At 36.4% G+C, this 11,137-nt stretch overlaps 1 protein-coding gene across 2 annotated transcripts; it reads left to right on the top strand.

Moving 5' to 3' along the window:
* Positions 1-3,584: 3,584 nt before the first annotated feature.
* On the top strand, positions 3,585-6,823 carry LOC133710945 (protein ENHANCED DISEASE RESISTANCE 2-like). Of its 2 annotated transcripts, none has more exons than XM_062137100.1 (3): positions 3,585-3,795; positions 4,143-5,115; positions 6,423-6,823. In XM_062137100.1, the coding sequence occupies exons 2-3, from the start codon at positions 4,166-4,168 to the stop codon at positions 6,424-6,426; spliced, it is 954 nt and encodes a 317-aa protein (XP_061993084.1). In that variant the 5' UTR covers positions 3,585-3,795; positions 4,143-4,165; the 3' UTR covers positions 6,427-6,823. The 2 variants fall into 2 exon arrangements, with proteins under 2 accessions (XP_061993084.1, XP_061993083.1); XM_062137099.1 differs by having other exon boundaries at positions 3,587-3,795; positions 4,136-5,115.
* Positions 6,824-11,137: the final 4,314 nt, after the last annotated feature.

The following is an 11,137-nucleotide window of genomic DNA, read 5'->3' as shown; positions in this document are numbered from 1 at the left end:
TAATTACGCATGTTTGAAGTATTGTGATTTAATGATAGGACCCGCCCCCGGATTTCACCCTGAAATCCGAAGTGGCCCTGTGGGGTCCACCTTAGAAGAAATTCTTCCAAAAAAATTGGCAGAACTTCCCCTAAAATGGACTACCCAAAACTTGGAGAAATGAAATTTACACTTCTAAATCACTCATCCTTATTCTCCTAGAGCCACCCTGCTCCCCAAATCACAACATTCTCCAATTCACAATACACAAATCTCAAACTTAATAACAATAATGTCACGGTTATCAGAGCAAATCTAAAACAAAAGGTATACTAGAATAAAAGTAAAGAGGGTGAAGGATCGATAGATCCTACAATGCGGAAGCAGTAACAACTATGCCTCAACTCCATGTACGCCCGACCTCAACTAATCTCGCCTGCAAACTGGGCATTTGAAACCGAAGGGCCCAGGGGAAAGTAATTGAGAAACACGTCAGCGTGAGTGGACAAAAATAAACAACTAAATAAATAATTTAAAAGAAATGAAGTTGTATTACTTTCCCACGGATTTAAATTCATAAAACTTCCATGCATGCAACGTTTATAAAATGTATGTCATTAAAACTCGGAGTCTCGTGAAAACATACCAGTCCCCGCTGGTTAAGAGAATCGGACTAGCCCCGCTAGTCAAGTAACAAATAAAAGGATATGGGGAAGAAATGTCACCATACGGGTAGGGTAAAGGACCCCTAACGGACCCCTAACCTCGACTGCCACCCACACATAGATTGTGTGAGGAGGAGACTAATAACCTCGACTATCACTCACGTGAGGAGGAGAATAAATCACCTCGACTGCCACTCACAAACACAAAGTAAGTGAGGAGGAGACACTATCCAAACGACCCGAGTATGGTGAGGAAAACAATCGAAAACCAATAAATCCATAAAGCTTCCCCAATATCTCACGAGAAAAAGGTATATTCCAATGATGTGGCCCCGCACGCCAAAATATTCTCGAAATCATAACAAATGTGCGAGATCAAATTATAAATCGCAGTTCAGAAACAAAACCGAATCAAGAATCATCAACAAGGCATTCCCAATGCCAAAACCGAAAGTCGATAAATAAATAAGAAATATAATTCCATCGAAAACTCTTTCAGAAATCTCAAATCGACGAATGAAAATAAATATGAAATTCCGGAAATCACCTCGGAAAAATAATTCGTCGAAAATCAACATAAATTATAAATTCGAATCCTAGCATAGCAAATTAATATCCGCAAGTGATAACCGAGATAAATCGTAATCAATATCTGAAAATCATTATTGAAAGCAAATCCACGAGATAAACTGAAATCAAATTCCGAAATCAATTCATATGCTCGAAAAGTAATATGTTAATTAAATAAAGCAGTAATTCAAGAAAATAAACGCATGCATCATTATTTAAAACAAAAGTCCACTCACAGTACTATTCAGGCGATCACGCATACGAGTTCCTTCGTCGAGCAATAACTCGGTACGTCGCCCTGTACACAATTATTTTCCATGAATAACTATTCAACAATTAAATACGATTCCCAAAATCAAATTCTCATAAATCATCTCTCTACTTCTTTTCGGATTCAACCCAAATTTTACCTCTAATACCAATTCGTTATCTTAAAGGTTCCAAGTCAGAACCGAGAGATATTCGACGGTCGGATTCTCGTAAATCGATAATCGAAATCCTAAATTTTCAGGAATTCATAATCGATTAAAAACTTCTCTAATTCCAACCAAATTCACATATTCAACCTCTACAAAAATTATAGGATTTAACTAGCTAAAAAAAATAATTTAAATTACTGTTTAAACGCCACCACTGTTCACGCACGGCACTGTTCATGCGGCGGCCAACTCCTCCTCCGGCCACCAAATTTCAACCACAGAATCATCTCAACATTCTAAGCATCTTTCATAACTGCAACAAGTTCCAATTTTACCTTTAAACACTCGAAATCGGCCGGTGAAGAAAACCCAGAAATTTCAACCCTAGAATCGGAGATTTCTTCGATTCTCCTTCCTCCGGCTGAATTGGAGCAAGAGAGTTGGTGGTTTAGGACCGTGGAGGACGGGGCTAAAAATCCCAGACGGTGGTGCCGCCTAAAATGGCCGGAAAACTGTGAATCGATCAAAAAAATTCGAAAATGAGCTCGCCGGAGATTGGAGTTGCTGCGCCGTCTACCGCCGTTAATACTGCACGCCGCTGCCACAGGGAGGATGAGGCGGTCCAGAAAAGTCCGGTTTCACGGCCGAGGGTGGCCGGAAACATCGCCGATGAGGCCGGGAAGCCCACTGCCGGCCATCTCTCTCTCTCTCTCTCTTCGATTTCCAGAAATGGAAATCCCAATATGGAAAGTTTCCGCAAGGGGAAACTTCCACTTATATCTAAATGAGCCCCAAAATTACAAAATTGCCAATACGTTTCAACCCTTATAACTTCTTCGCTACAACTCTGATTTTAACGTGCCACATATGCACGCACTCGGTTTAACATCCTCTACGACTTTCATGAAGAAAATTTTCTCAAATTTTGGCCCGATCACAAAGTCAACTTTTAGGGCCACTAAAAGTACGGAAACATCAATAGAAGTGAAAGTAAATATTGTTTACCGTCCAAATGCCAAGTAAATCGATAAATTCCAAGTTCGGGATGTTACATTTAAAGTCTACCACAGATGAGCCTACAAGCATTTATGAGGATAATGCTGCTTGCATTGAACAAATGAAGCAAGGCTACATCAATGGCGGCAACACCAAGCATAATCAGCAACAACAGACTCTCCTCAAAATCAAAATGAACTAGGTTCGATCTGAAGACAATGTGGCAGACTTGTTTACTAGGTCATTGCCCAATTCCACTTTCGAGAAACATGTTGGTAGCATCGTTTGCGGAAGTTATCCAAACTCTCATGACCGTAGTCATCAGAGGGAGATGCCGACATCAGGATGAGATGTCTACATGTATGGTCTCAAAACGTGAAGTGTGTGTTGTACTCTTTCTCTCATTCGACCGAGATTATTTTTATCCCACTAGGTTTTTGTTATTCGGTAAGGTTTATAACGAGACAATGAGGGGAGCACCACGTTTGGGCGACACAAGGGTGAGTGTTTATGGACACCTAGTTTGTGTGTCTGACCCAAATCCTGATTACTTATCTGAGTCGTAATAGGGTTTGTTTTACAGATATTCTCAGAGATATCTTATTCATTGTATAATTCAGTTCCCATGTAAGACTCATATTCTCTGGTTGTGATTCTCTATATAAAGATGCCCCTATTATTAATGAAAGCACAACTCAATTATCCTCCAAATTCAGTTTTCCTAAAACACAAAGGTTTTTTTATTCAAAAAAAAAAACACACTAAGGTTTTATAAACAAAAATCGTAATGATCATATTTCCAAAAGAAAGAGTAATTTTCCGTTAATTTTACGTAAAATAACGAAAAACGGAGAAGTGTTGAAAGTTGAAACGGAACAAATGCCTGGAACCGGCTTTTTAGCGATGCAATTTTTATTTACAGCTAGTAAAGAAAGTAGATTTCAAAGTTTAACGGCTGGATCGGTTGCAAGTCAAACATGGCAATTTTCCGACCGAGAAAAGAAGAAAAATGAGAGAGACAAATGGAATAGGAGAAGAAGGCTCTCTCCTCTCCGAAGCCTTTTTGCTTTCCCAAAATCTGAGTGCAAAACCCTATTATCCGATTCCATTGATAATCTCTTAAATTAGGGTTTTCAGTTTCCAGAATTTCTCCTCCGCTCCACAAGGTTAGGGTTTTTTTTGTCTGAAAACAGAGTTGGATTACTAGTGTATTTATGTGTTTGTTCCTTGCCTCTTTTTTGTTTTTTTGTTTTTGTTACAATTATCGATCCTAATTTGTGTGAATGCCGAATTTGTAAAATAGTGTTTGAATTGGTAAGAATCATATGATTTCAGCTCATATTCGGGCTCGTCGATTAGATTTTAAACTTTGTTTTGTAAAAAGATGAATATGGATGTAAGAAAATGGAGATTGGAGAAGAACAATCCAGTGGTTGTTTACAACAAATAGGGAAACATTATTCAAGAATGTGGATATCTTTGATTCTTATTAGCTTATCTTGTCAGGTGCTAGGTTGCCGCTGAAGGAAATAGCTTATGGCCAACACCGGAGCCGAAAGGGAGCCTGAATGGATACAAAGAGTGAGATCAGAGGGAGCTGTTCCGCTTGTTGATGCAGACACAGGTCAAAATGGCTGGGCTTCTCCACCTGGACACAAGTTCATGGTCAGAGGCCCGGATTACTTGTCGACCAAGGTTAAAATTCCTGCTGATGCATGTCTTCTAAAGCCTCTTGGTTTCGATTGGATTAAAAGCTCTACAAAGATTACAGGGATCTTAAAACATCCTAACAGTCGTGTCAGGAAGGCTATTGAGGATGAGTTTCGGTCAGGTAATAAGCCTTTTGTTTGGGCTTTCAATCTTCAAGTTCCTAGCAAGGATAACTATAGTGCAGTGGCATATTTTACAACCACAGAGCCTATCCCTGAGGGGTCTTTGATGGATCAGTTTCTGAAAGGTGATGATGGCTTTAGGAATTCGAGGCTTAAGTTGATTGCCAACATTGTCAAGGGCCCTTGGATTGTAAGAAAAGCAGTTGGGGAGCAGGCCATATGCATAATTGGTCGTGCCCTTTCTTGTCGCTATAGTGTATCAGACACTTTCCTAGAAGTAGATGTAGATATTGGATCTTCCATGGTTGCAAGTGCAATAGTTCATCTTGCATTTGGTTATATCACAACATTGACTGTAGACCTTGCCTTTCTGATCGAGGCTCAAACTGAGTCAGAGCTTCCAGAACAGCTCTTAGGTGCTGTAAGATTCTCTGACCTAGACCCTGCTGTGGCTCGGCCCGCTGAGCCATCATCTGATAGGAGTCTTGGCACTTTGCAGTCTTCTCTGCCTACACGACTATGGAAATCACTTGGGCAGGGTTTCTCCCATATTCTTCATCCAGGTCCCCAAGAAAATGGCTCTAGCTCAGGCTCACCACATGCTAATGGAACTGGGGATAATAAAGAAGGCAGTTTTGAAGAGATTAACAAAGGGTAAGTCTGAGCTTTGTTCATTGCCCTTCTCATTACATCTAGTTGCTGTTGCGAGAGAGAAGCTCATGTAAATGCAGCTTCCTCATGAAACAATTAAAAAATAATAATAATAATGATAAACTTGGCAGTGACTTTGATGAACTTTTAAATACTTTTAAATATTTTTATTGCAGGTAGCATAGAATTTTTTTGTTTATTTTCTCTGGTTTTTCTTTTCTCTCTTGACATGTCTTGAGGAGTAGTTGTTTGACAGGTTGGGATGTGTAAATGACTGTTTTCCCAAAAGTAAGAATAAATCCATTTTTGCTTTGATGTTGTTTGAGTCTTTCCAGCCAGGGGATTTGCTTATTGTTTGTTCTGTATGTGTATCATTTTTTTTAACGATGCGTGTGTTCCTATTTAGTTAATTTTCTTTTCAGTCAGTGACTTGCTTATACCTTGATATTGCACATCCAAGTTGGCTCCGTAAAACATCTGTTTCTGTAATATTGCTGACAAATTGATAACACTGATACTCATGTAGTATTGTCTTATGGTGACCTGCCTTTGCCACATTTTTACCTTTTCTTCAAATGAGATGGGAGGAAATATTGGATAGGTGAACTAATCACCATATTCCCCTTCTACTGTGAGAATATTTAGATTACCATCTGTTCATTTACTGCTGTTAATAATGATGATCATCAAATATAACATCGCAAAGGGATACGATGAAGTCCTAATATTTTTTTCTGTTTCAATTTCTTCCCCTATTCTTGTTTATATATTTATTTTCAAACTATCTCCTGAACCTTGGCAAAGTAGTCTGATGTTCTTCACACTATATCCCTGGTTAATCACGTAGTAAAAATTACATTAGAAGCCACAGGACATTCTTAAATTGTGAAAATTTGCCATGGTGCTGCCGGTGGGATATGAATCACATTTTAAGCTCAGAGCTCAATATGTAAATAGGTATCTCTTTAACTTTGCAGAAAATTGTGGACATCAACTGATGTCTCTGTAAAAACGCAAGCTGGCCTGTCTGATTCAGAATGTATGCTTATGATTTGGGGACAGGCATATCATCTTTCTTTATGTATTACATTCAATTTTTCAGGGCTTGCAAAAGGATTTTGCTGCCACACTATCCCGTTATGTTTAACCCTAGACATCCTTTTTGAAGAATCGTATTCTTGATCAATACCATTCTACAAAACAAGTTATTTGCATCTTAATTACATTTAGTTTTTGAACACGAACATTAACTCGTCTTTGTGCTATTTAATATATTTGTCTCACCATTGATACTTTACTTCAATATGCAGATAAATCAAATGAATGTGATGAAGATGGAGCCGGAGATATTGAAAGTATCATGAACTGTCTGACCATATTGTATAGACAAAACTACTTCACTTGGTCTCATCTGCTTGTCTCTGCTTATCACATGCTGTGTCCATAGGTGGGCACTCATGTCCTATTTCCCATTGGCAACATATTCTAATTTAATGGGTAAAAGTAATTTATTTATTTATTTTATATCTCAAGAGTATACTGTATATATAAGAATGAGTGTCGCTGTGTAGCAATTTATAGAACTTGGGATTGCGCTTCATGGCTTGTATCTTTTCTTATTCACGGAGTGCTATTCAGATTCTCCTTGGTGGTAGCTTTTATAAATTAAGATTGTGGAGAAAACAGAAATGGAAAAGCAAAAGTTCAGAGATCTTCTTTTCGGGAGCTTACTTTATTTTTATTTTCTGACAAAACCTTGGAAAAAAGACCATCACGGTTGGTTAAAAATGATCCAGACATTCACTGGTTTTTAGGGGAATAATCAAACATAAAAAAAGTTACAAAACAAAATATAATTTATGATTGGGTGATCCGCAACAATTGATTTTGCAAGTTAAAAAATAAAAATTTGTTGTAAACATTATATATGTGTAATATTTCTACTACTATAAAGGGAGGCGCCAGATTTGGTGTAAAAGCTTCACCAAATTTGTGAACTCCCAATAATACTCATGCCAGGGAGAAAATGGACGGAAGGAAAAAATATCTTGAAGGGTTGATGCGGCAAACTACAATAAGGAAAATCAAAATAAAAATTAGAAAAAGATGTAAAAACGTGGGAGAGCAGAAACTGGAGTGGAGTAGGGAGATGGCTTCACGTCTTCACTCACGTTCAATTTTAACTGCCCATTGCGGTTTCCTACAAAAAGCGATTGGAAGCCGTTGATGAAAATAGGAGCAATTGGGAACAGACCAGGTAGGTTTCTGCAAATTAAATTGAACTTTGTAGTTTCTTTTTCTGATTGATTTCAATTTTTGAATAAATCCTGACCCACTCTGTGGTTGAGATTTTACTTTTTACTGTTTGATTTAGTATGCAATTGATTTGCTATGAATGAGTGAAAGTGATGGATTTATTTTTCATGATTTTCATCGTTTGTCTTTGCAGGGGTCATGACCAAAACAGAAACAGGAAGACTTTGAGAAATACAAAGGTAAGGCATGCTTATGCAGTTGTCCAGATTGCAAATTAAAGTTTTGATTTCTGCAATTGAAGCTTAACTCTTTTTTATTTTATTTTATTTTATTTTTGATTTTTTTATGCAGTTGTGCAGCTTGCAGATTTATATAAGGGGTTGAAACCAGGTGAGTCTTCTCTGGCCCATATGTTTGTTTAGTTTGGTTCCTTACATAAGTTGCCGGAATTGTGCAAACACAAATTGGAATTGTTGTTTTGTCTGCCAATGAAAATCGTTTCTCTAAAGTTTTTCCATTTTCGTAAAGTTGTATTCATGTATGGATTGTTAGTCTGACAACTAAAAGGTAGAACAAATTGGTTATTAGTTACTCATATCCCTTCAAATCCCACAGCAACAGCTTCACACTAAAAGGTACGTAGAACAAATTGGTTGTTAGTACTTCTATCTATTTCTTTCAGAGAAGGTTAATTGGTTATATTTTTTGACTGAATTCTTCATTGGTTAGTAGTTTTCTTCTTCATTATGGAGAAATGTAGTTTTGATCTCAGAACTCCTCATGATTTAGTTTGCTTTTGCTTAAATTTGATTGCTTTTCTCAAACCCCATCAACAAGATATGAACTTTTTTGCTCCATATGTGTCAATTTTTGAAGTTATTGATGATTTCGACAGACATGGTTTATTGAGTTGGGTCCCCCAAATCCTAAAGAACAAAAGGCTTGCATTGACAAGTAAAAAAAATACTTAATTAGCTGCTGATACGTGCAAAAGCAATCGTCAATTTAAACCCTGAAAAATGTAGTTGTTAGTATAGAATAAGTAGGGATTGTTCAAGCTGGGGATTGAGGGTACTTACATGTGAAACGAATTTAAGGAGAAGAATTTACAAGACAAACGAAAATAATAAGTATATATAGACAAAAATTTGAAATTTACAAAGAATCCAAATCAGAGTTAAATTAGGAATCCTACTCCTACTAGAATACATTTTACAAGTCATAGTCAAATTAGAAATCCATATACAACAAAGAATACTAATCATATACAAAAAAGAATACTAATCACATACAAAATAGAAAACCAAATTCAATTAGAAAACAAATTCTAAACTAACACGAATTAGAAATACAAATACAACACAAATACAAATAACAAATCCTAATTAAACTCTAACTACACAAATCCATATATAACACAAACTCTAACAAGTTAACATCACAATTACAAATCCTAAAACACTATTGATGAAAATACTATTCACGAAATTAAAATATATTTTCAGATTATTAACATGTTATTTACGATTTCATGCAACCTAAAAACCTAAAACCGATTTTATTTATTTACAAATATACAAGAACATCAAGAAACATAACAAAAGGGGGGGGGGGGGGGGGTTTAAAGATTAAATCGAAATTTTCAGAAAAAAAATAAAAGAATAAAATCGTTTTTATTTACAAAGGTGGGAAAAGAAGAATTTTTGAAGAACAATTTATCAAGAACCATTCAAGATCAATGTTTCATGCAATCTTTAATCTTTATTAGTTACCATGGAACAATAACAATCAAGCCACAAAGATCAAAGCAACCAATGTCCCTTTTAACTTTCTTTCTTAAGCCAATTGAATTAGCAAAGCACCAAGAAAATAAATTTCAAAAACTTGACATCACACAATCAAAGCAACTGCGTTGAAAATCCGTTTTCAAATTCAAGAAAGAATTGATAGACATGCAAATCCAAGCACTCAAAGCAAGTCAATTCATTACATGCATAATCTGATTTCGACTCAAAGCAAGCCTTTACTACTTATTCGAATTAGGGTTACAAAGCGTAAACCTAATTACCAGCCAATTACATGCAAGTATTCCTATGTTTCGAACCAAGAGAATAGTTAACATGTGTTTCGCATAAAATCAGATTATTATTCCATTAATTCAGCAACTAACAAGAATCAAAGACACATAAACACATCAAACATTGAAAAGAACATCAAAATTGCATTCAAAAATCAGATTGTCAACTCATAGTTTCGGTTTACACAACAGAAATTCCAAAGCAGAAATTCTAACTACAAGAAAGACTACACCGTGAAAATACATGGAAAAGGTGATTCAAACAACCCTTGATCACGTCCCAAAGGTCCAAAGCAGCTCCAAGGTAGTGCACAAAGGATGATCACTGCTAGGAAGGTGGATGGTCACGGCAAAGTTCCTTGAAGATTGCGAAAACCTGAAAACTAGAGAGAACAAGTGAGAAACCGAAATTGTGGAGAAACGTTGTTCACCTTGAAACGTCAAATACACTAGGTATATATAGGGAGATGTCTCAAAGCCTCTCCCAATTCGTTTCTTCTTGATTCTCTTAGTTCGTATTGATTTAGGACTTCGTTGGCACAAAACAGATTTCCTGCAGAATTGACCTCTGTGTACTAAATCGGCCATAACTTCTTCTAGAAAACTAATATGGATGAACCGTAAAAAGATATGAAAACTAGACATCCGTAGATTTCCAACATATAAAGATCATAATTTTCTGAGCTCTGAGATATTTTTGGCACTCCGGTGAAGTTGACTGATCTGCACAGGCAGATTTCTGAATCTGTAATGGATTTGACTTTAAAGCATAACTTGAGTCCAATTAGGTTTTCTTTTTCCATCACATGCCTCTCACATGTCTTCCATGCCTTGTTGAAGATTGAGACGTCAAGAACCTTCAAGAATCTTCAAGAATATCACTGAAAATCCAATCCAAACTCAACTAGAAATCCAAACTCCACATTGCTTTGAAATCCGAATTCCTTGAGACTTTCTCCAAGTGTGCACGGCATGTGATCCTTCTTGAGTCTTCTAGACAGTTCTTGGATGTTCCGTGGGCTTCTCCTAGCTTCCACAGGTCTCCTAGTATGATTAGAACTCCATGTGCAATCAGGTTCCTAGTTAGATACAAACTTCTTTTCTGCGAAATATTCTGGACTCTTCCGGAACCTTCTTGAGTAATCCTTATCCAATAGGGACTCTTTGTCTGATAACGCTAAAAGCAAGCGCGCAATTTAACCCTGAAAAAGTCATCGTTAGTATATAGTAAATAGGGATCGTTCTATTCCGGGGATTAAGGGTACACTTGTAAATGCAAAAACAACTAAAGAATTAATAAAAAGTAAAAATTTACAAAAATAAAACAAAGAATAGAAATATATACAAGTAAACACAAATAGGGGGGATTTAAGAATTATAAATTAAAAATTAAATAAATAAAATAAAGAAAATATAAAAACATATATACATGGGTGGAACGCAAGGAACAAAGATCAAAACCACAATCATATGAATGAAATCCAATCACAATTCCTATAGTTGATCTTCTATGTCATGAGAAAGAAGTTGACCATGTGAAACGTTAGAAAGCAAACGATTTCCCATATTTTACTTTCCTTCAATAATTAATCTAAGTGAAAGCACCTAAATCAATCCTATTGAACATGCAATCATAGTCTAGAAAGCTAGCTACTCAAGAACACATTCAATGCATGAAGAACAAAGAAAGGA

The sequence above is a fragment of the Rosa rugosa genome, chromosome 5, assembly GCF_958449725.1.
Source record: "Rosa rugosa chromosome 5, drRosRugo1.1, whole genome shotgun sequence".
NCBI lineage: Eukaryota > Viridiplantae > Streptophyta > Magnoliopsida > Rosales > Rosaceae > Rosa > Rosa rugosa.
Note: the sequence above shows the minus strand (reverse complement) of the source record. Positions and strands in the feature narration are given on the sequence as shown.

What these genes read in the sequence shown, in the direction of transcription:
- LOC133710945 (XM_062137100.1), top strand. Translation starts at nt 4,166, where the DNA reads ATGGCCAACACCGGAGCCGAAAGGGAGCCTGAATGGATACAAAGAGTG.